The following is a 25,747-nucleotide window of genomic DNA, read 5'->3' as shown; positions in this document are numbered from 1 at the left end:
GTTTAATGGTACTAGAATATTTTCTTTATCTTAGAATGAAGATTATATTTAATTTTTAAAAAAGCCTCTTGGACTTCTGAGAATTAAATAATTTGTTCCATGGGTAGTAAGCCACATATTTAAAAACAAGTTTCTTCACAGGGAAACATCACTTGCAGAAAACGTTTGGCAAGAACAACCTCATTCTAAAAGTGAGTTGTATTTGACAATCTCATGAAGACCTTACTGATAACAAATGCATTATGTAACAAGTATAATTAATTTTATTGATTGTAGTAAAAGGAGGTGAAAGAAAGCAAAGAGGGGAACTCAGGTTTATAATCTTTGAGTCATGGAATTCAATTTATTAGCATATAATTCAAGATAGGATAGACATTTGAAAGAATATTTTTGTAAAATAACTCATTTCTTAAAAGTATTTCATTTTAAATGTAATTTAAATTTATACTAACTATAAAATAATATTTCACTTTAGTTAGTGCACTCTAGCTAAACATAGCAGTAGCACCCAGGAGCCAAGACTGGAAAGTGGTTTTCTGATGGAAAGAGAGGGGAAAAGCTTAAAATTAAAGCTATTTTATATTCAAATTTGGTCTTTTTGGAAACATGTTAAAAGTGGTAGAAGCATGAATATCCACTTAGTAGTTTAAAAAATTCAGTAGAGGGACTTCCCTGGTGGTCCAGTGGCTAAGACTCTTGGCTTCCAATGCAGGGGGCCCAGGTTCGATCCCTGGTTAGGGAACTAGATCCCACATGCTACAACAAAGATCGTCCATGAGGCAATGAAGATCTCCAGTGCCACAACTGAGACATAGTGCAGCCAAATAAATTTTAAAAAATAATAATAATAAATAAAATAAAAAAATAAAAAATTCAGTAGAATCTGATTAAACCTTTAAGTCTAACCATCAGTTTATAGGAAATGTAAGGCATAGAAGAACATTTGAAGCAAGAATATAATTGGCCAAAAATCCAGCATTATGGGGTAAACAACCCAGTTTCTAAAACAAAAAATTAATAGTAAAAACAAAAACCCTATAAAATAAAAGCAATTTAAGAGGCAATTTCAACTGGTCGCAGTGTTTGGATCTACTTTACATTCCTAATTCAAACTTTCTAAAAAGTTTTGGTAAAATGTGATACTTCTGACTAGATGTGTGAATTCAGAAATGGTTAATTCTGTAGATATGATCATGTTTGAGACTATGCTTTTTAAAAAGATGCTGTCTCTAAGAAATGTGTACTGAAATATTTACATATGCCATGATATGGTGTTTTGTATTTGCTTCAAAAATAATTCAGAGTTGGGTTAGATTTGGGGAGTAGTGATGGGGAATAAAGATGAAACAAGATCATCCATGTTTAGATCACTTTTATTAAATGATCTTTACTTTTGTACTTTGGAAATTATTTATTATAAAAGATAAAACTGTCTTTCTGCTTTCAAACAGCAAAAATGTTAATTGACCTAACTGTCTTGAAGAGTAGGACATTTACTCTAAAAGAGTGTAAATTTAGTCTCTCTTTCTATAGGTTCCAGTGTACCTTTCTCCATTTTTGATGAATCTCTTCTTTCAGAAAAAAAGCCTGTCAGGTTTGAGGGTTTTTTTAATTTATTTTGTTTCAACAATGAAAAGTTTTCTATTATTATAAATAAGGGTGAAATAGGAGGTTACTGTTATCTGTGTTAAAAGAAAAATTGCTAAGTGGGATATTCTTTTTCTAGTCCTTCTGCAGCTCCCTCACGGGTTCTAGCCCAACGAAGACCTCTTGCAATTCTCAAAACTTCAGAAAGCATCACCTCAAATGAGGATGTATCTCCAGATGTTTGTGTAAGAAACAGTATTCCTAAGTTTATATAAATGGGCTAGTGTATAGTTTCATTCATTTCTCATGGAAGTTTAAAGTGAAAATCATTGGCTTGAAATAAGCACATGAAAAGATGCTCAACACTATTATCAGAGAATGGAAATCAAAATCATGGTGAAATACTATACACATCCACTTGGATGGCTATAATCAAAGAGACAAAATAACAGCTGTTGGTGAGGTTGTGAAGTAACTAGAACCCTCATACGTTGCTGATGAGGATGTACAGTGGTACAATCTGTTTGGAAAACAATCTGGCAATTCCTCAAAATGTTGACAATAGGGTTACCATATGATCCAGCAGTTCCCTCCTAGGTAAATATATCCAAAAGAATTTTTTAGTTATTTTATTTTCAATTGAAGAATAACCAAAAGAATTTAAAACATATCATTACACAAAAACTACATAAATGTTCATAGCAGCATTGTTCGTAAGAGCCAATAACAGGAAACAACCAAACATTCATCACCTGATGCTTGGATAAACAAAATGTGTATCTGTAAAGTGGAGTAGTGTTCAGCCATAAGAAGGAATGGAATATTGACATATCCTACAACATGGGTGAATCTTTAAAACACTTTGCTAAAATGAAAGCACACCTAAAAGAACACATATTGTATTATTCCTTTCATGTGAAATAAACAGAAGTCTTCTCATAAAGGCAGAAAATAGATTAGGATTTCTGGGGGATTAGGGATAGAGTGAGTTGGAAAGTGACCACAAATTGATATAGTGTGTCTTTTTAAGGTGATGAAAATGTTCTGAAGTTAGATAGTGGTAATGATTGCAAAGCCTTATGAATGTGTGATACTAAAAACCACTGAAATGCACATTATAAGAGTGTATTTTTTGGTATATTAATTATATCTCAATTTTTTTTTTAAGTAGGGAAAAATCACTGTCTTCAAAGCCCAGGATCTTTTTTCTTTATAAAAAAAATGTTGTAGCAATGAAAGTTATGTGAACCAACCTTTTTTTTTTGTAGTAATGTTCTGTTTTAACCACTGTGGACTAGTGACCCTGCACACATTCAAGTCAAAGTAAATAAACTTTATCAATGACATTTTATTGAAGTTTTAAACCAGCATCTGGAAATTTGTCTTAATATTTAAAGAGAACTGAGTATGTTTAATCTAAAGCTTATAAGGGGACACATGATCAGTATCTATAGTGATTTAAAATAGTGTTAAATCAGTGTATTCCAATGAATCAAACATGTTTTTCTTTTTTACTTATTTATTGAGGTATATCTTATATCCATGGACCTCCCTCAGTAGCTCAGCTGGTATAAAGAATCAGCCTGCAATGCAGGAGACCCAGATTTGATCCCTAGGTTGGGAAGATCCCCTGGAGAAGGAAATGCAACTCACTCCAGTATGCTTGCCTGAGAATCCCATGGACAGAGGAGCCTGGCAGGCTATAGTCCATGGAGTCACAAGAGTTGGACATGACTTAGCAGCTAAAGAGAGAGAGAGCTCTTATATAGATACATTGCACAAATATTAATTGTACAGCTAGGTAAAATTTTAAATATGTGAATATCCATGCAGTCTTCACATATATCAAGATACAGAAAATTTGTAGCAACCCAGAAGAACCTTGGGAGCCATGTATGACTGAAGGTGCTGAGGCCCCATTCCAACTGGAATTTCAATTCCAATTCCAATTGGAATTCCCAGAGATAAAATCCAAGCATGTAGTTTTGTCTGTTTTAAATACTTGCCCAGGTAATTCTAATGTAGGTAATAGAGATGATGATGTAGAAGAATAATTTTTACATACTGGATTCTGGAGAATACCACCAGAGAATAGGCTGGATTTGGAGGTAGTGGTTCTAGGTTCAGATGTTCAAGGATGGACCAAATTATTAAGAGGATATCTTAGGTTTTTTTGTCTTAAACCTTTTACTTGAATTTTGTTAATAGGTACCTACCAGCATTTTTTTCCCTAAAAAAAAAATCATATTTAAAGTGTCTAAACTAATAGGGCCGTAAATAGTATTTGCATAAATGTATCCATAGACTACAGACATCTATTTTACTCCAATCTTACGATTCTTCAGTTTCATCTCTTCTTTCTTCTAGATGTATCTCTCACCTCTACTTAATTATGTTGAGCCAGAAATTCAGAGTATATGTCATATTGGTAATGATCTAGAAAGTTAATATCTAGTATCAAAGAGGGTTAAATGAAATAGGCACTTTTGTGTATTCAGGTAAATGTATAAAGTGGTACAATATTTCTGAGGGAAGTTGGGCAGTATGAATAAATACCCTTAATGTCCCATTACCTTTTTGACCTGATAGTTCTATTTTTATGAACTATTCCGGAGAAAACTAACATATTCCTAAAGATTTAAAATCTATAAGAATATTTAAAATAGTTCCATGATAGTAAAATACAGGGAATAGCCTAAAACAGTTGGTCAACTTCGGATAGACCCACAGCGTTACCAACATGTTTTTAAAGAATTTTTAGTAGCACAGAAAATAAACTAAAAAATATAATGATAATGAATAATATGGACCAGCATATATGCTGTAATTTCGCTTGTTTTAAAACCTCTTTTTAAAATGCATAGAATATGCTTGTGCATGTATCCTACCAGATGTATGTGGTCATAGCAGTTGTCTTTGGATAGTGGTAACTGGGGACTTCCCAGGTGGCGCGAGTGGTAAAGAACCTGTCTGCCAGTTCAGGAGATATAAGAGATGCGGGTTTGACCCCTGGGTCCAGACCCGACCTGGAGGAGGGCATGGCAACCCACTCCAGTATTCTTGCCTGGTAAATCCCAGGGACAGAGAAGCCTGGTGGGCTACAGTTCATAGGGTCGCAAAGAGTCAACACAGCTGAAGTGGCTTAGCACGCACACACCAGTAGTAACTGCAGTGGAGAAGTGGGAGGATCAGGTGTGGGAGGGAGACTTTTTTACTACAGATTCTTTTAAACTAGTTGACTTTTTAAAACTATACACTTGTATTACTTTTAAAAACAAAGGCATATTTTAAGTGTTTTCCATTATTTTATACTTTTTTCCCCATATTTTCTATCATCATGAATTGTTGTTTAGTCGCTAATTCACGTCTGACTGTTTGTGACTCCATGGACTGTAGCCCACCAGGCGTCTCTGTCCATGAGATTTTCTTGGCAAGAAGACTGGAGTGGATTGCCATTTCTTTTTCCAGGGGATCTTTCTGGCCCAGGGGTTGAACCAATGTTTCCTGCATTGGCAGGCAGATTCCTTAACATTGAGCCACCAGGGAAGCCCATGGTCATGAGTTACCTTTAAGAAATAAAATAAAATTTAATTATTTGTCATAGAATAAGACCTAAAAGCTAGGAGAAGGGTCGATTACCAGAATGTATTCTAGGCCAAAGCCAGAAGAAAAATGGTATTGGTTCTTTGGTTCCTAGGTGAAATTGATTGAGGAGAAAACATTGTCCAGTATTTTTCCTTTGTGTGGAGAATCTTCACAGTGTATTTTTGATGAAATATAGTTTGCTGTTTTCATAATACAGAACCTTTTTCCTCAGATGTAAAGATGTACTTTTAAAAATTGTCTTTCTCTAGAGATTCTGTGTTAAAAATCACTTATCTAATGTCTCTTTCAGTAAAAAAGACAGGCCATTCATATGCTCATTGAAATGTTTCAGCTAAATTTTATGTGGTTTTTATTTCAGGATGAATTTACAGGAATTGAGCCCTTGAGTGAGGATGCTATTATCACAGGTTTCAGGAATGTAACTATTTGTCCTAACCCAGAAGACACTTGTGACTTCGCTAGAGCAGCTCATTTTGCATCCACTCCTTTTCATGAAATAATATCCTTGAAGGATCTCCCTTCTGATCCTGAGAGACTGTTGCAGGAAGAGGATCTAGATATGAAGACCTCTGAGGACCAGCAAACTGCTTGTGGCACTATCTACAATCCACCTCTCAGCATCAAGAAGCTGAGGTGAGTGGTAATTGTAGGTTGCACAAACCAAACTGTTTGAGGGCTCTTACTCTGTGTGTGCTTCTCAGTTATAGCCATCAATTATCAAGCTTTTACTACCTGCCGAGTACTGTGCTAAGTGCTTTACGTGACAATTAAGCTCCTTCAGATAAAATGTTAATGGGATTTAGTAATTTATTTGAATATGAGGGTTAGAAGTAAATTTTTAAAAATATTTATTTATTTATTTATTTAGCTGCTCCAGGTCTTAGTTGCATCATGTAGGATCTTCCGTCTTTGTTGCAGCCTATGGGATCTGTAGTTGCAGCAGGCAGGATCTTTTAGCTGTGGCATGAGAACTCTTAGTTGCAGCATGTGGGACCTAGTTCCCTGACCAGGGATCAAACTCAGGCCCCCTACATTGGGACCATGGAATCTTAGCCTCTAGACCACCAGGGAGGTCCCATGGAAGAAGTAACTGGGTTTGATTATGGTATCTTTGAGGAAACTCCGAAAGGGTACCTGAGTGGTAGAGAAGAGGCATATATTTTTCCTTTAATATTGAGTTTAAAATAATGGTAGAGTAGCTTGATGCTAATTTTAAATAGGCTGTTAGAGATATACTTTTCAAAAGTATCTTGTGATAGAGAGACAGAAATGAAGACAGTAATAGCGGGAATGGCATCGAGAGCCAGGGACTAATAAGCCTTGTGATCTACCCATACTTAAAAGTCACCTAATTTAAACAAATTCCAGTTTTAGGAATATGCCTTAATTTGCCAGTTTGTGCTTTTAAAGCTGTATTTTCAAACTTTCCCCCTAACAAACTTTTCTCAGTTTCTAGCACATAGTCACCTTGATTAATTTCCTGTTTTCTTTCTTGACCTTTGCTTATTGAAGAGTTAAAAAGTCCAAAGAAGAGATAAAGAGGAAGAAAGCTAGTGTCTTAATCAGTTTTTCTCGGTCTAGTTTAGAATAGATGTAGAATAAGGCATTTGCTATAGATTAGGTTGTTGTTTAGTTGCTAAGTTGTGTCCAACTCTCTTGCAATCCCATGGACTCTAGCCCTTCAGGCACCCCTGTCCATAGGATTTCCCCGGCAAAAATACTGGAATGGGTTGCCATTTCCTTCTCCATGATAGGTTAGGTTGATAAAGCACAAATTTAATAGTTGGCATTGCTCATCAACCAAAGTAGATAAAGTTACCTAGATTCTGATTATGAATCTTTTTTTTTTTTTTTTTCAGGAAAATAATAGACTTTAAAGTGAGATTTGAATAGTGGATACTTTTTGTTTTTACTTTTGTTTACATTTATTTTTTGTGGCATTTATTCCCAGTCCATAAGTTTTTGTTTCTTTGGTTTCTTCTAGGGTATCTTTTTCTTCTATGCAACCTCCTTTTCTGGTTTAGGACCGATTTGTTCTTTTTCCATGAGAATTGATCATTTCAATGTGGCAAGGAGAGCTCATATATGAGTTGATCTGACCATGAACTCTCTCAAGTCCTGTGCCACATCTTGAGGACCTTGTTCATCTGGAATATGCTCAGTAACTGGAGAATCTATATCTAAGCCCTTAGGTTCAGAATTACTCTCTGCATTTTTGAGCATGTGCAGTAAAAATTCAGCACTCTTTTTGGGCCACTGACCCTGCATCCAGCCCCACTGTTTAGCCTGTGCCCACATTACCAACTCTACCATTGTAATGACAGAATGGTACACGCTGCTTCTTCAAGGTGACATCCTTTAGACATTTAGCTGCTTTCGGATATGCATACCCTTAATGGCCTGGACAGTTTCACGAATGTTCTTAAAGTGAACTCGAAGATTTGAGCCTCTTGATTTACATGATTTTGTGGGGTTTTCTGGGTCAAATGAATAGCCCACAATTTTTAGAGGTCACCTCAGGCCACTTATGCTTCCCAGGTGGCCCAGTGGTAAAGAATCTGCCTGCCAGTGCAAGACCCAAGAGACTTGGGTTTGATCCCTGGGTCAGGAAGATTCCCTGGAATAGGAAATGGCAACCCACTCCAGTAGTCTTGCCTGGAAAATTCCGTGGACTGAGGAGCCTGGCAGGATACAGAGGTCGCAAAGAATTGAACTTGACCGAGCATGCATGCAGGTCACTTACTAGAAAAGACCAAATAAAATTAGAACAAAGATAAGTTGATATAAACTATCCCTTTGAAGACTGATTCATTTGTGGTTCTTTCAGCCCAATTATTGAAGACAGCCGTGAAGCCACACACTCCTCTGGGTTCTCTGGATCTTCTGCCTCAGTTACAAGCACCTCCTCCATCAAAAGTCTTCAAATTCCTGAGAAACTGGAGCTCACTAGTGATGCTGCAGGTAGGTTCATATATACCATTTGTGAGGAAATATCTACATCTGTATCCAGTGAGCACTTTTTATCAGAGCAAACTGAGGCATATGTATTTCTTCTCTGGAGAAGTTGCCATAAATTGTGAAATCACTAGACTAAATGAGTACAAACTGAATTCAGTATCATAAAGCCCTGAGATAGATGAGTGTTGTTAGATTAACAGTTTTGATCATGCAGTCTTGGGGGGGGGTTTTTGCCCTCCTTTGTTAAAATACCCATTTTGGGTTTTAAGGTAATTTTTTTTTTCAACTTTTTTTACCCAGACAGCCCTACTCAGTCACCCTGGTGTTCACAGTATCGCAGACAACTGGTAAAATCGCTACCAGAGCTGAGTGTCTCTACAGAGTTTTTTGTAGAAGATAGACCAATGCCTAATTTGGAAATAGAGAAGGAAATTGAATTAGGTAAGTATCATTGAATGCATGGCCTTTTGTGTGTGACAGTATATAAATAAGTGACTATTAATACTTGAACTTGATGCTTAAGCACAATCAATATTTCTAGAATGTAAGAAACAGCATTATAGAAGTTGACACATTCATAAGTTTATGTCCCAGTAACAATAGGAATTCTGTCTTCCCCTCTTTCAATTTTTCCCCCTTTTCAATTTTTAACAAATGATTTTGAAAAGTGTTTTAGATGCTACTAACTGTCAAATATAAAGTTCCTTTAGCCCTTAAACCAGGAAATAAAACCTAGGGGGCTGTACATATTCATAGTGATTTTTAAATGGAATCAAACCTTCTCAACAGATAATGAGGAATATTGCATTAGACAAGAATACCTGGTATGTGAAGATTACAAGTTATTCTGGGTGACACCAAGAAACACTGCCGAGTTAAGCATAATAAAGGTAGGACTGATTCTTTGTCATTTCATTTACTTCATAACTAACATCAGTTGAAGCAGTAATTGTGACTCCATGGCACCATCAAATCCCTCTGATAGTCTAGGAGCTGCCTTATATGAGTCAGTGATGCGTCAAGAAATCGCTCACCATTATATGCCAAGGGCTAATGTGAAAAATGACAAGGTATTGTGTAAATCTCTTAAATACAACATGTTCAAACATGTTTGGTATTCTATCAGTTTTATCTTCTTGAGGACATCTTCTGAAATTTCCTGGCTTCCTTCAATCTGGAAGGAACACACACACACACACAATATTACTTTGAAATTTCCATTCACCATCATCCCAGGGATTCATATTATCTCTTTTTTATATTGACTGCCTAGTTACCTTGGATCCCTGTTTTTTTTCTTCTTTCTTGATTTAACTTAGGCACTTGATGGCCTTTTCAACCTGGAAACTTCTTTAGTTCTGAGAAATTATCTTCAAAGAAAAAATTATTTCTCCTCTCAGTCTTTGCTGTTCTTGTATCCTAGAATTCCTATTGTTAGGATTAAGGGTTTCCTGAACAGATTTCTTTAAAAATCTTACCTTTTTTCCTGCTGTTTTCTCCTGATATTTTTGCTTTATTTTCTGGAATGTTTTATCAACTTTATTTTCAACCTTTTTACTGGGTTTTTCATTTCTTTTATCATGTATTAAATTTGTAAACTTTCTTTTTTATACTCAAATTTTTTCTTCGTAGAATTCTTTCTTCATTTCAAAGATGAACTATTCCTTACCTCTCTGACTATATTAACAGTGCTTTAATTTTGCTTTCTCCCTGCTTCATCTGTTTTCTTTTGTCTGTTTCGATCTCCATCTTTCATATTTGAGGCTTTCTTCAAGTCTTTGGCTCTCTCTTCATATTTAAGTATAGGTCTCTAGAAAACCAGTTAAAACTATGTATATTGACAGCTGTAGGCCTCACTGTACAATGATCTCATTTGACTTTGATATTGGAAAAAAACCCAGTCTTTAGGTCTTTTCTCTTGAGCTTATCAGATACCTCAGAGAAAAGTTCTGGTTTCTCACCTAAGATATATAATCCTGGCTGCTAGTCTCCTAAAAGCTTCGTGGGGAAATTAGTCTGGAAAGTAGAAGGGCAGGAAGGTACATCTTAACATTTGACATATAATAAACTTTTTCTTCTTTTCCTTATGGCATTCCCACCCTCAACAGTTCGTAAGTGTCCTTTAGTCTAGAGCCCTTCTGTTTTATATTCTCTAGGGAAAAAAGTGGTCTTCAAGAATGAAAGAGAGGCAGTTGTTAGGCTGCGCTACAGGAGCCAGAGGGGTAGTCAGGGGTCTAACGTTCTCTTTAACAGAGTTCAACCCCTCCAGTTTTAGCTCCACATTGACCCTTACCTCTGTAGATAATTAGTGCTACCAGTTTTATATTACAGAAAGATGGGCTTGTGATACAAATTTGGTTGCTGTCAGCCTTCTCTACTGCTAGAATCAGCTTTCTTGGGTCTGTTAAGTGGATTGTTACCTCTTAATATTCTGTTTCCAGCTTCCAGAATATCCTGCTGCTCTGTTCTTTCCTAAAGGTTTATGCCTTTTCAAATATCCCTCTTCTACTATTATTTCTGTCAGGATATCAGAAGGGCTGGAGGGAATGTTTTCAGTCTGCCAACCATTACCATAGATTCTAATGGCTTTCATTTTTAAAATATATTTTCTTACAGGTATCTTTTCAACCTGTCCCGTGGGACTTTTATATCAACTTCAAGTTAAAGGAACGTTTAAATGAGGAGTGTGATAATTTTTGTAGCTGTTATCAATACCAAGATGGCTGTATCGTTTGGCATCAATATATAAACTGCTTCACCCTTCAGGTTTGCAATAATATGAAAACATACCATTTAAAATCCTCAAGTAGAGAGATTTGTATGACATTTGGCAAAGGAATTTAGTACACAATTCCTATTAATCTTCTAGAAATAGATTAATCAATTTATTTTCTGAAGTTATTTTGACCAAGAACACATTTTAACTCTTTATTATGTCAATTTTCAAACATATAAAATGAGACAGAATTGTGTAATGACCCGGTCATTTATGATCATCACCAGCTCACGGCCACTTTTGTTTTAAATTCCTGGTCTGATAATTCCAATATCCCTGCCATGTCTGGCTTTGATGATTGTTAAAATTGTGTTTTTGCCTCTTAGTATGCCTTGTAATTTTTTCTTGATAGCCAGACATGATGTACTAGATAAAAGAAATTGCCCTTTAGTAATGTGATGATAACGTACGTGTGAGGGGAAGGAAAGTGTCGTACAGTGCTATTATTTATCATCTTTTGTAATGCACGTATGCCTTTGGACTGTGAAGTTCACAACTTTCTGTTTCCTAAACTGCCCCCCATACCTCCCACCTGCCCAGCTTAGGTGGGACAGAATAGCTGGAGTGGGCTGGAATTGGGTATTTCATTAATCCAAGGTCAAGTAGACTCTGATAATATCCCAGTATGTTAGGCTCTGGTTAACTAGTTTCCCCTGAAGGCAGGCCTTATTAAAAAGAACAGAGTGCTCTGGCCTGTTTCAAATGTTTCTTTTTCCCCTCCCCCTGCTGGAAACAGTAGGGGGATTTTTCTACAATATTTACTGTGAAAACCTGATCTGCTAGAGGTAAAATTCACAAAAATGTGGGTGCTTCCCCTATACTTACAGATACTAGAAGAGTTGTTGATTTTTTAGTTTGTTCAGCTTTTTACATGTTCGGACAGAGTAGCAACTTCCAAGTTCCCTACATGAGGAATGGAAACCAGAGTCTATTTTTGCCATTCTTGTTTTATCTGTACCACCCCTCTGGATTATTTTTAATACCCATACACAATATATCTCTTTTTTGACCATGCTGCAGGGCTTGTGGGAATCTCAGTTCCCCAGCCAGGGATTGAACCAGGACCCTTGGGAGTGAAAGCCTGGAATCCTAACCGCTAGGCCACCAGAGAACTCCCTACAATATGTGATTTTATTCTTTGGACTATTCTTAAGACAATTTTATGGCTTTTTTTTTTTGAGATTATTTCTCCTATCATTTTTATTTTATTTTTTTTAATGTCTCTGAAATTATTTCATTTCTCATCTCTTTTTTTAAATTGAAGTATAGTTGATATACAATGTTATATTAGTTTCAGGTATACAACATAATGATGGTTTTGCTGCAATTGTGATGGTGATATGAATTCTCCAAAATTGTTGGCATGAGGATAATTTTAAACTACCATTTATATAGAGATCCTACTATGGGCCAGCCTCACCCTGTATGAACAGTCTTACTGGAGAGCAGCATTGTTAAAAATGGGACAAAAACCAACCTACAAAGGAGCCCACATTCTAACAGAGAACCAGGAAGAGTACAGAGCAGCAGTAAGCAAGGTATTGACTATGTCACCCCAATTTAAATAATTTTCTGTCCTTCTATTTCCAGGATCTTCTTCAACACAGTGAATTTATTACCCATGAAATGACAGTATTGATTATTTATAACCTTTTGACAATGGTGGAGAAACTACACAAAGCAGAAATAGTCCATGGTGACTTGAGTCCAAGGAGCCTGATTCTTAGAAACAGGTTGGTCCTTTTCATTCTCTCATAATTCTGTCAGCTTTGGCTTAAAACATGGGTAGTTTCCATTTTCTCTTGCCTATTGATAAATACTATATTAAAGAATTCTGTATGTTAAGAGGATATTTGCTTCCTAAAAGTCAGTAGTCACTGAGAATAGTTTAAAAGTATTCAAAGGAAAAAAAACACACACACATTGAGGAAATAATCCAGAAAAAACGATATCACTCTATTGTGATGATTCCTGTTTAGAGAGATGTAAAAGATAAATATTTGTGGAATGTGAAGTAGGTTGTCTAGTGTTTCTTTGTGTGGGGCCAGTGCAGAACTAGGTAGATTGCTAGCAAAGTTGAGGCACTGCTCAGTTTCAAAGACCAAAGTTTAAATCATACCAAGCTGAGGTAATTGCTGAGAGAAGTAAGTAAAACCAGAGTGCGAATGCAAACCATGCCAAGAAAAGAGGCTTAGTGTTGATATCCAGTTTAGCCATCAAGTTCAAGGAAGGAAATTTCAGAGCAGGAAATAAGAGATGAAACCCAGATACTCAATTAAGAAAATATAGAAAACATTGAGGCATAAACAAGGCAAAAATGGTCAACAATTTTTGTTTTATGGAAAGGACTAGAGGACCAGCACACCCTTCTAGTGATCATTGATCTCATGACGTTTGGGTAAGCAGTGTAGTTTAAAGATGCTTTTTCTATCCCAAGCTTGTGACTTGGGTAAGCAGTTAATTTTCTCTTTGAGGTCTTTGGTGTACACTAAAAGCTGGAATCATTCTCTACATTTCTCCTGACTACTTATTCTGTTAGAAGAAACTGAATTAGACTCCAGATCATAGTTGGCATGGAAATTAAATAAAAGAATCTCCAATGTATTCCTGCAGTCATAACCAAAAGAACTAGAGCTTCCTACCTTCTTTCCTGAGATGGTGGAGTCTTAAAGGCTTCCCCAAGCATAATACAGCAGCATTTCTCATCCAGAGTACCACAGGTACTTAGTGCGAGTCTGGTCCAAGCATTTCAGGATTTTTATATCTATTCCCCTGTAATTACCTCCCACCCAATTAAATACAAGTTACAGTCAACCAGTCATTGTGATCACCAAAAATCTCCCCATACGTTTCTAAATGTGAAAAACCCTGGTATAGTTTTTATTTTGATTCTGTTTCACAGCACTGAAATTTCAGAGGGATAGTACTAGAGTTCACAGGGCTTTTCTCAGGAATTGTAGGCAAAGAGATTTTCTAAGCCTTTTTAGGATTGGGCATTTGTATTCTGTATATTTAGATATCCTCTCAGTCCCCCGGGGACTCTAGAAAACCACATAGTGTTCAAGGGACATTGCCTTTTAATATGTCACAACTTTTCAAATTTCATAGGAAATGTTGTATAGATTCACAAGGAATTGAAAGAGCCTTTTGAAATCACTTAATGCAGTTTCTACATTGTGTGTGTGTAAAATGAGATCCAAGAAAGTGGAATGTCTTGCCCAGGGTAACAGTGAATGGAAGATTAGAGAGTTAGGAGACCTTTCTGCTTTTCATTATTCTAAGAAACATTTTCCTACCTCTCCCAAGTTTTGAAAATATTTGGGGATTACAGTTTTATGGCCAAAACAAAATTGTAAAGAAAAATGGGAACAGTTGTAAATTTTAAAGTAAAATAGATAAGCTGGTGCTGTGGAGGTATATGTGATAGGATTAATGAAAGCCTCTATTTAGAAATATAGGACCTGCCATTGATATCAATCAGGAACTGAGAAAGCAGAGAAAGAAAAGGAACACATAAAAAATAATCCATGTTTTCCTCATATAAATAATTCCTATATCTCTTTGGAGAACAGCTTTATTACATGGAATAGGTAATTCTAAGGAAAATCAGCAGTGATTTAGTGCTATGAAGTTGTGTGTGTGTATTTTTTAAGGAAATAAGGGTTGGAATTACAGACAAGTGTAAGATAGAGTATGGTATTAGTTTACTGTAAACAGGATAGTTTACAGTATTTTGTAAAGGTGTCACTTTACCAAAAAACAGTCTTATGTTGTTTTTGATTAAACTCAATGAAGGAGTCTGAATGACATTCAGAAAGCCTAATCTATAATAGTAAACAAGAAAGGCTATGCCACCTATAAAAGCTTAATTTCCTCCATCGTAATCCTTGGTAGTGTATGAATTATTGCTATTATATATGTTAATATCTATAGTACAAGGCCCAGGCCTGCATTCTGCTTCTAGTACTTAGTTTATATAATATGAAAACTCGGTAAGTGTTCTGTTGTGACCATGCACTTTGGCTTCTGTAGCTTAGGCCAGTAAACCACTCTTGACATTCCCCAGTTGGGTGGATACAGGCACTTCTCTTACAGGTGCATTTTCATAACTAACCACTTGAGGGAGCTATTGGCATAGCTAAAGCACACCTGCAGTACCTCCTTTTTTTCTTTGCCCTTTTTTTTTTTTTAAAAGACCAGCTATGCAGCTTCTTTCGTGGCCTGTTTTTTTAATCTCCTTCTCTTAAATTTGGGCTTAGAATCCACGATCCCTATGATTTTAATAAGAACAATCAAGCTTTGAAGATAGTGGACTTTTCCTACAGTGTTGACCTTAGGGCACAGCTAGACGTTTTTAACCTCAGTGGCTTTCGGACTGTACAGACCCTGGAAGGACAAAAGATCCTGGCTAACTGTTCTTCTGCCTACCAGGTAAGTGTAAAATAAGCCAGAGCAAATATGGAGAGGGTTTCTTAATCTCTTTCTTACCTAAATAAGCCATGAAAGCTAATGTTTGCTGATACTATCTCTCCTGAAACAGATGACCTAGTTTTCATATATCACCAAGTCAAGCAAAATGTACCATTTTTCTGTCACAACACTGAAGAATATACACATACACGTGCAGACACATGGCTAACTCAGTAACCTAAGTGTCAGGGCCGTTTCTACCACTTACCTGTGTTGTATTTTGTAAATCATTTTCTGTGATCTTCTCTGTAAAATAAAGATAATAGTTTGCTATATGTACATTAGAACTCTTGTGAGGAATAAATGAAATAAAGTATATAAAAAGAACATTAGGACAAATGTAAACTGTTTTATATGGTGGCATTATATGCAAAAATCCCTTTTGACGCAGCTCTGGATATATGGCATTTGCTGATTGAATATATAGCATAACCCTGAACTAGTCACGTGCAACACATTTAGATCACAGCTGGAGTCCATGCATATTTAGTAGGTATACAAATTTGCATTTGACAGTCCAGATATTTTTGTTCTTAAGGATAATTCCTAGAGTTGGCTCTGCTGCTCACTTCTTTGGGGAGTTTCTCCCTTCACTGTAAGGATAAGAACAGTCTACTAAAATGTATGTCATAAAATAAACTGAGCTAAGCACTGTAATGCCTGTCAACTTCCTGTATAAATAAACTGGCATCATAGTGGCAGAGAGTGATTTTAGCTGATAGTGCTCTTTGTGATTTCAGGTAGATCTGTTTGGTATAGCAGATTTAGCGCATTTATTATTGTTCAAGGAGCACCTACAGGTCTTCTGGGATGGGTCCCTCTGGAAACTTAGCCAAAATATTTCTGAGTAAGTATTGCTGATTTCAGGATCTTTGCCTGTCCAAATGATCTTCTCTTTATCTCCGGTGCTCTCTCAGCTTTGACAGCTTGGTTTCTTAATCCAAATGCCATGATTTCATTAATTTTAACCAGTTTTCATTAGATCTTCAGTGGAGTACCTTGTGCAGGACAAAGAAATTATTAATAAAAAGGGAATCAAACTATTCAGCTTCAGGACATTATTTTGAACCTAGATATATAAATATGACATATAGGTTGACTATGGAAGTCTCTCAGTTTAGACGTCTTAATAGAAACATTTTGTGAGAATAATTTCTAACCAATTGGTGTTAGTCTTATACCCCTTTTTAATTGCTTTTATGAAAAGGTAATAAGCATCTCTTGAAGAGAGTTAAATTTCTAAATTACATAATAATTTTAGGCTATTATTTATTTAATGAATGAATAAAACCAAAGCAGAGAATTGAATCTCCTTGGTGAGGAAGTAAATGCTCTCTTAGTAAGAGTTGCTCGGTCTTAGAACCTTAGTATTCCCTCAAGCCTGCTCGTAATACTTAATAAATATCCCATCTTCCATCTTACCTTATCATAGCTGTTAACTTCCCAGAATAAGTATAACAATCTATCACCTACTAATAGATTCTTTAGTTAAAAGAAAAATCAGTATTGATACTTTAATACCACTTTACTTCCATTTTCCCCTCCCAACAATTGAATTGTTGTTTTTCTTTACTCAGAATTTGGCCAGTCTTATTTGTCTCTAACATATACTTTCAAAATGGGTTTGAAATATAATTAAGGCATAACATAGGAGTTAGGTATCTCCAGTTGGTTATGGTCCTAGATGAGTCTTACACAAGCAGAAGCAGGTAGGAGCAGGTGGGATTTTCTAACAACCTTGCCTTATACAATAATAGAAGCTTATCTGTTTTTAAAAAAAAATTTTTTTTTAATACAAACATCATAGACTTAAGCAGTAGTTTCTTCAGTCAAGCTTAAGATTCTGCGAAGGTTGTAAATATAATGAACTACTGGGCAGGGGGAGAGAGGAAGCGGTCATCTTTCTAATGACCTAGACGTTAGGAAAGTTAGAGGAGAGGAGAGAAATTTTGTTTTTCTTCTAGTTGTAGACGTGCTGCATCTCAGTACATGGAGGAAATTTATAGATTCAAATGAACGATTTTCTTTCCCTTTAGGTGCGTTCATTGTATTATAACTTTTCCCACTGTAGTAGTCTCTTTTTTTTGTAGTTTCACCTTGCGCTTTCAAAGGACACTATTTGAGTGATCTCTAACCCTAGAGTTAGGTATTACCTTAAACCATGTTGGTGCATAAATGTACCATTGAGTTAAACACAGAAAGAATTCAAACTCCTATATGCCTAATCTTGATGAAAATGGTTTTATATATTTTTAGGCTAAAAGATGGTGAATTGTGGAATAAATTCTTTTTGCGGATTCTGAATGCCAGTGATGAGTCCACAGTGTCTGTTCTGGGGGAACTTGCAGCAGAAATGAATGGGGTGTTTGACACCACATTCCAAAGTCACCTGAACAAAGCTTTTTGGAAAGTGGGGAAGTTAATCAGTCCTGGGGCTTTCCTCTTCCAGCAAGATAGGCAGTCAAGCCTCTCACAGATTCCTGCCTAAAATCAACGGTTGTACTATGGAACACTGGATCTGTGTATGCTGGGGTTTAATTTAGGTACACTACTAATACTTTTCTACTTTTTGATAGAAGTATATTTCTAGGTAACTGGCATTTTCTTCTCAACAATGTACCTACTCTTGGCCTTGACTAAGCTTAACAAAGAACAGTTTTATTCTAAATGGATTCAATATTAATGGGTGCCTTGCTGTCATTTAACACATTTGCCTCAACTTTTCCTTGTACTCTTCCCATTTGTCATTTGTAACATGTATCCTTATGATCACTATGTATTTTGTAAATAATAAAATAGTATTTGTTAAATTTGTGCTTCTAACATCTCATCTACTTTTTGCCAACTAAGATAATAAATAGCCTTATTTTGCAGACAGGAGCTACTTTACCATGGAAATTTGTGTATTCTAGACTTGCAACTGGTATTATAGGATCATAATAATATAGAATAGCCAACCATTCCTGAAGGTGTTCGGGACTTTCCATTAAATGGTCTAGATTGAAAAGTAGATTAAATGGTTTATACAAGGCCAAATTTTCTTAAGTTTCAAGTGGTAAAGTTGTTTTTATTATGTCTTAATGTTTTCATTTTTTTATCCACCGTGCACCTTGGTCTACTTATATAATCTAGTGGTGCTGCTGCTGCTGGGCCTCTTGATAAGGGCTGTGTGAGTTAGGGGAAAAAAGGTTTTGAATGGACTTTAGCAACCTTTCAGAAATGGAATGATCATCATTGTGTTACATGCAAAATGACTTGTTAGGGGCAAGGTTAATGAAGGATTAGAAGAAGGTTTTTCATTTGAAAAATTTGAAGGGGCAGAATGTTAGAATAAAAAGATAACTTTGACACATGGACTCATTTGGGAGTGCATAGGTCTAGATGAAGTATTAGACCACTAAACAGAAGCTTGAATTACATCAGGTTTGGAGATAGGGAAGAAAATCAGTAGAAAGGGCAGTGAAAACTATTTCATATCTAAATATCAAAATTATTAAATGTGCCTCTTATGTTGGTGCCTTTTTTTTTTTTCTTTTTAACTCTAGTTGTCACTGTTACTGCTCTAAAATTGCTGGAAAGCAGAAGATTCTAAGTATATCTTAACTAAAAATATTTAAGCATATATACTCGAAGCACTGAAACATGACTTGCATCTGAAGGATAATCAACTTAGAAATTTTTGCTCTTAACCAAAATATGACTTTTGATACATTTTCATGTTTGTTTCTTGTACAACTAAAGATATAAAATTATATACTATATCTTTTATGTAACTGAACCCATCTATCCCTCTGCTGTTCTTTGATTTCTCAATCCACCGCTTTGACATGTAAAGTCATTACTCTGAGGCTGGATGGTAAATTTAGATTCTTTCTTAACATAGGCTTAGCTTCCATCTAGTGAATTTTTCAGCAGCCTTGACAGCATGACTGACAAAGCACTGCTTTATGGATAAAGCTTTATTTCTGAAAGTCTGCTCTGAGGAGAGGGAGGGAAATCTGAGGAAGTTAATTTATTAGGGAACTTGGAACCGTTTTGCTGCCTCTTCCTGCATTCCCCATCCCTTCCAATCCTTTGTTTGTAGAGGGAAGAAAATAGTACCTGGTCAGTTAGAACCTGTGATGTCTTCATTTTCTCTTGAAGTGACCCGAAGTGACGTCGCTCAGTTGTGCCCAACTCTTTGCGACCCCGTGGACTGTAGTTTACAAGGCTCCTCTGTCCATGGAATTTTCCAAGCAAGAGTACTGGAGTGGGTTGCCATTTCCTTCTCCAGGGGATCTTCCCGACCCAGGGATCAAACCCAGGTCTCCCGCATTGCGGGCAGACGCTTTACCGTCTGAGCCATCAGGGAAGCCCTCATTTTCTCTTAGCCTGAGCATAAAACTATAAAGTGGGCATGTTTGCCTCTTCCTTATAGTTTATGTTGTTTGTCTTGGGAGAAGGAAGCCTCTATTTGGCTTCCTTCAAATGGTTATTTCTTGTCTCACTAAGGCAGTGATAGTGTAATGATGGACCTGAGGAAAAGAACACAGTTGAAAAGAAGATTTTCACTTTTGTTTGAAAAGAAACCATGGAAATACAGTGCCTCACCATTCACAAAGTGTACGTCCACTAATTTTCTTCCACTGTTAGAGTCTTCACCCCCTGTGACAGTTGCACAAGAAAGCTTCCACCCAAGTCATGGTGCTCTGCTGCCAAACTTGAATCTGGAAATAAAAAGAGCTCCTATAGCATTAGGACTTTAGACTGTTAGCTGGGCTGTTATCTCAAGATAGACAAGAAAGCCTTTCAGAGGGTTAACAAAAAGCCCTTTGAAATGACTCTTGTATTTAGGCTAAAATCTTTAAGCAAAGACAGCTTCTATTGCTTTGGAAAAAGAGGAATTCTTCCTCCAGCCTCACCAACTTTTACACCAAATTTGCTTCCAATCTGGCTTCTAAAATTAAGACTTCCCTAGGGAGGAAAATGCATTAAAAAAATATATTTAGTATGGCAAACTTCAATCTTAATGAGGTTCTTGGTTCCACCAAAGATATAAGAAGCTACAAATATTTAACAGGATAAAGGTGGCCGTTCAGGTAACTGGTATTGAAGCATGGATTAGAGTTTGAACTTAATTAGAGGATGAACCAGTACCAGCACTACTTCATAAAGTGTGCACGCAAGTTCAGCTGTGTCCTACTCTCTGCGACTCCATGGACTGTAGCCCGCCAGGCTTCTCTGTCCCTGGTGTTTCCCAGATAAGAGTACCAGAGTGGGTTGCCATTTCCTCCTCCAGGAAATCTTTCTGACCCCGGGAGTGAACCCAGATCTCCTTGGCAGGTGGATTCTTTACCGCTGAGTCACCTGGGAATCCCTAACTCATATAGCACCCTTGTGCACATTAGAAAAAGGCTGCTCCTCCTAGTGGATTCAGTCCCGTCCCTACGCACCATAGCTTGACTGGACTGCAGTCCCCACTTACCCACTCAACCTGGTACGCTTGTGCAGTGAATACATTGCCCTGCCATATGCAGTAGTCTTTCCTGTTTCACAGCTACCTACAAAAAAAAGTTAGATCAAAAACGTTAATGTAAAAAGCTGAAAATATACTAGATGCCTTTGTAATTTTTTGTCTGTGATATAAAACCAAGAATAAACTAAGAAGATTGCTATTTATTACTATAATAGATAAAAAACAAAACCTAACATAGTCACCTATCTCCCCTCGCCCCTGCCAAAAAAAGAAAGTCTAAGCTCAAACTAGGAATAATCACTGGCCACATGTTTGTGTCATTTTTTCACTTGCATTATCTCAAGATCTTATAACTAGTCTCTCTGCTCCCCGGCCCTCTCCACCTCCAGTCAAAGCAGAACCCTCCAGTGGCTTCCAGTGTCACATAGCTCAAAATGGGAAGACTTCTCACAGCCTGCAAGACCCTGCCAGGTCTAACCTGGCCATTCCCTCACCTCTTCCCTGACTCCTTTTCCTTCCTCACTCCACTGTAGCATGCCCACCTCCTTTCTCTTCCTTAAACATGCCAACTAGTTTCCTTCTTTATGAACTTTTAGCTTTCCATCTCTTCTGCTTGGAATATTCTCTCCCATAACTTCACATGCATTACTCCCCTACTCCCCTTCAGGTGTCTTCTCAGATCGCCACCTTATCAGAGGCCTTCCCTAGCTGTTCTGTACAAAATACCACGCCTACCCTTATACACACTGCTGTTCTGCTGTTACTCTATCGTTCTTTACCCTGCTTTATTTTTTCCATAGCACCTATCACCTACCTTTTCCATAGCGTATATAGAAATGTATTTTATCCTTTCCCCCTGTATCCCACTACTAGAATTTAAGCTCCTTAAGGGCAGGGATTTACTTTGTTTTAACCCCAGTGCCTAGAGCACAGTCAAAACACTATTTTATACCTAAGGTACAAAGAACTCTTAAAAAAATGAAAACCAGTAGAAATAGACAAAGGGCATGAACAGTTCACTAAAAACACTTCAATGGCCAACATATGAGTTGTTCACTCTCATTCCTAATTAAAACGCAAAACAAATGGGAAAGTTTCATCATTCACATAGTAAATGGTTGAACATTGTATTTGTGAAGGTGAGTGGAAATAAGTACTCAGATGTTATTAGTGGGAGTGCAGATTGGTACACTACTAGGAGGTGATTTGGCAATATTTAATTTAAATCGGAGAAGTTTTTCCTAAGATTTTTCCTTAAAGAAGCGTTGGCACAGATGCTCAAAGATGAAGCACTGTGTGTAATAGCTGTCCTTCCTGCCTCCAAGTCTCATGAGTCCCACAGGGGTAATCAGTGCAACCAACCCTGGGAGAAGAGGCGCCTGAGACTAATGCAGAGGTAAAATCAGACCATTTCTGTAGGTGGCGGTGGCGCTTGGGCATTGGTGCTGAAGCCCAAGTCTTCCAGTTTGGCATGAGCCTGTAGAGATGGCAGAACCTGAGTTAGACTTTGAAAGTAGAATTCCACACATTTCAGCTTATGTTTAAAAAAAAAAACTGGGGGAGAAAGTGGTTGTCTGAGGAGAGGGGCAGCGAGAGGAATGAATAAAGGCTTTTACTTTTCAATTGTGCATTTCTGAGCACTTTGAACATTCTGATCACTTCTTTTATGTCTGTGGGATAATCTAGGCTAAGAAATTATGGGCTATGGTTTTGTCATTTTTTCCCTTCTCTACATGAAAAAAACAAAAGCCCTAATAAATGTTGGGTTTCTTTTTTTTAAGCAGGAAACTTAGGAGACTTTATCATCCAAATATAAAAACAAGATTAATTTGGAATTAAAATGAGAGAGTAAAAGCAGTTTTACATTACTGAAGATAATACATCTAAACTTCCATCTTTGGTATGTTAAAAATCCATACATGTTCAAATATTTTATAATTTTCTATTCAAAATGCTCTTTCTAAAATTAGCATCTTCCTACTATTGCAACTTCCTATGTCTGAACTGGGGTTTGTATGACAAAATTTGACTTTTTTCAAAACAAAAAACATAGGTTTTGTATAAAAGCTCATTGAGTTTCCACAGACTGACATAGCATGATTAAGAAAAGAACAAACTAATAAACTCAGGCTAAATGTCTGTAAACATACTTTTTTCCATCAAAGCATACTACTTCCAATAGTCTTGCTGTTTAGAGGTTCCTACAGCAAAGTCTCAGCTCCCTAGCAGTATTGACCCCTAATTCAAATTGACTTCTCCATGGGAAGTAGTGGTTGCCCAATCACACTGCTAGTTCTCAAACCCCTTGTGAGCAAAGGACTGTCTATTAATTTTATATAGTCCTAGAAATTAGGAGTGAATTAAATATGTAGTAAGTTTAAAAAAAAAAAAAGTGAATTAAAATGTGAAAAATGTGGCCACAAGTTCAAAAACTAGTTATATCAGAATCTTGGTGAGGAGGAAAAATCTCTCCTAGGCTGCAGATGTGTCTGGAATCATCTCACTTTCATTTCTAGTGTGTCACTTTGTGTATGTTTCTTTAATCTTACTGGCCTGGTCATGTGATACATTTAATTGCTTCAGTCCTACAATTAGCAAAGTGAAGATGGCATTTCATAAAAACAAATACCCATTAAAATCTGTGAACAGAAAGATGAATATACGTTTGCCTTTGCATTTTTAAAACAGAATTGAAATAACCTGGTAATTCTAGAATGAAGTGATAAAAATACTGAGAAGGATGACACATGAAGCTTCAATGAGACTGGCTCATTCCAGGAAATGAGACAGCTAAAGGTGAGTGAGTGTGTGGTACAGCAAGTCAAGGAGTCGCAGAGAATTGAAGGAATCAGGCAGGCAGAAATATGAGCTGGGCAGAGCAGACAGAAGTTAACTGGCATTGCTAGGAGAGAGCTTCCAGATCACCTACCCTGTCACTGAACAGATAAGGAAGCCACTCGCTCAGAACTCACCCAAGCAGGCACATCCAGTTCCCTACCTAGCATGTGGACAAGTAGGGTAGGCCGCTGGGGTAGCCCCATAGCTCCTGGCTGCATTACACCATTAGTTGCCTTGGATAGGTGCGTGTACATGTATCTTTTTATAGTAGAGTTACAACTTATATGTGGTGCTCACGTTATAGGGGGTCAGCTTCACAGGGGTAATAAGACCTACCAGAATCTCCTCAATATTGAGGTGGCCCCCTGCCTATGGTGCCACTGCTTGGAGGTTAGAGATGCTGCCTCTGTGGCCAGAATGCCTGGGTTTAAATCCTGGCTGTGTGGCAATGAACAAGTTACTTATCCTCTCTGAGCCAGTGTTGTCCTCTATAAAGTGAAGATAACCTGAGTGCCTACTTTACGGAGTATTTAGAACTAAATAAAGCTTTTAGTACAGATGCTTGTAGATGTTTATATTGGTTTAGTTCTAATGTGGTCCAAAGTCCTCTGGAAACTTCTCGAGTAAATTGGAACCTCAGCTAGATTAGGGCCTTACTATAATTTACTGTACAGAGTACAGCTAAATCTGTAATATAATAAAGGCAGTTGAAAGAAACATGATGTTCTGTATTCTAAAGGAGAAATAGTTATTTCTGTTGGGAGTGACCTTCAGGAAACCAAATAATTGTACTTAAAGAAAACAGTCTCAAGATCAGCCAAGTTCTAAGCTTTCAGGAAGGTCCATCTAGTCTCATCTTCACCCCACAGGGCTGTTTCAGTCCTGTCTGACCTGATGGTACATATCAGGCAGGGTCTTGCTGCCCACACTGGTGGGAAGCAGGATGCAGATTCCCTCTTCTTTAACCATCTGTAGATGTATCTCACTCTTCTGCCCTCGCCTCTCCTTCACCAGGGGAAACCCCTTCTGGCTTAGGCACAGGGGCTACTCACCCCATTTAAGGCCAAGATATTTAGGCTCTTCCTGAGATTCTTGCTGCTAGAGCTTAGGCTTTCAGAACCATTTCTATATTACCTTCTGCTGCATCCCTCCCCTGAGCCAGTGGATGAAAAGTGACCACTTGCTTGCTAGGAAAACGGAAAGCTAGAACGCAAGAAGTCCTATGAGTTCGATTCATGAACTGGAAAACCTGGGCTGCAACCCCAGGTCTCCACACTGGCTGCTTGATCAGGGTGGGTCAATCTGCCATCTGTAAACTAGTGCTAAGCACTATTGTGAGAATTAACACAATATGGTTGCTAAACGTGAAAGTTCCATGGTTCCTGGTAAGCAGTGGATTCATCTCTGTCTGCCCAGCAGTCAGCCCAGAGCTGGGAACAGGAGGCAGCCAGAGCCAGTGTAACCCGTCGTGGACTCTACAGCACAGTGGAAATACCTGACATTCCTATTCACTCAGGTTTCGAGCTGCAACCTGTTCTGCTCTTTGTTGGAACATGTTCATTTACCCTCTTCAGGACAGCAAATACTCTCTTGGAATGTGGCAAAAATGATTAGCCAATAAATATAAACTCTACTGAGGATCCACTTTTAATGTCAGGCACCATGAAGGATATAAAGAAATAGAGGCATGCTCTCCCCCTTCAGAGAGTTTATAATTTAGTTAGTGGAACAGGATATTATAGGTTAAAGGCTAAGAGAATATAGAGGGGAATATGTCAAAGGACGTCTCAAGGTGAGGCTTGACCAAGAGCTAAGGAGTTGAGCAGATGTGTTGGGACACTTTAAAGAAGGCAGGGCCAGCATGGGTGTCCCGGGGTCATCAGGGCATGGCAGGGATTGGAGCTTGTATCAGGTAGTTTTCAGCTGCAAAACTCAGAAAATCTGAACTAGCATAAGGGGTAAGAATATCTGTTATTTCACATACCAGCCTGAAGCCCAGCAGTTCACAGAAGACCCACGCTCCTCCCTATTCCTCCATTCTCTGCATGTTGGCTTTT

General features: G+C 37.4%; 1 protein-coding gene and 1 non-coding gene across 2 annotated transcripts in view; both read left to right on the top strand.

The window, feature by feature from the left end:
- Positions 1 to 18,056, top strand: part of BUB1B (BUB1 mitotic checkpoint serine/threonine kinase B) — a 50,374-nt gene extending 32,318 nt beyond the window's left edge. Inside the window, exons 12-23 of the mRNA XM_068965762.1 lie at positions 142 to 191; positions 1,534 to 1,594; positions 1,727 to 1,832; positions 5,552 to 5,826; positions 8,021 to 8,154; positions 8,452 to 8,592; positions 8,941 to 9,041; positions 10,768 to 10,917; positions 12,518 to 12,660; positions 15,187 to 15,358; positions 16,138 to 16,244; positions 17,654 to 18,056. Of these exons, the coding sequence (XP_068821863.1) occupies positions 142 to 191; positions 1,534 to 1,594; positions 1,727 to 1,832; positions 5,552 to 5,826; positions 8,021 to 8,154; positions 8,452 to 8,592; positions 8,941 to 9,041; positions 10,768 to 10,917; positions 12,518 to 12,660; positions 15,187 to 15,358; positions 16,138 to 16,244; positions 17,654 to 17,885 (1,672 nt within the window). The 3' untranslated portion in view covers positions 17,886 to 18,056. The remainder of the gene's footprint in view (positions 1 to 141; positions 192 to 1,533; positions 1,595 to 1,726; positions 1,833 to 5,551; positions 5,827 to 8,020; positions 8,155 to 8,451; positions 8,593 to 8,940; positions 9,042 to 10,767; positions 10,918 to 12,517; positions 12,661 to 15,186; positions 15,359 to 16,137; positions 16,245 to 17,653) is intronic.
- On the top strand, positions 670 to 742 carry TRNAW-CCA (transfer RNA tryptophan (anticodon CCA)). Its single transcript has one exon. It is a non-coding gene; the product is annotated as a tRNA-Trp (tRNA).
- Positions 18,057 to 25,747: the final 7,691 nt, after the last annotated feature.

This window comes from Capricornis sumatraensis, chromosome 2 (genome assembly GCF_032405125.1).
Source record: "Capricornis sumatraensis isolate serow.1 chromosome 2, serow.2, whole genome shotgun sequence".
In the NCBI taxonomy this organism is placed as follows: domain Eukaryota; kingdom Metazoa; phylum Chordata; class Mammalia; order Artiodactyla; family Bovidae; genus Capricornis; species Capricornis sumatraensis.
The sequence above is the reverse complement of the archived record's forward strand: the minus strand, read 5'-3'. Positions and strand labels throughout refer to the sequence as shown.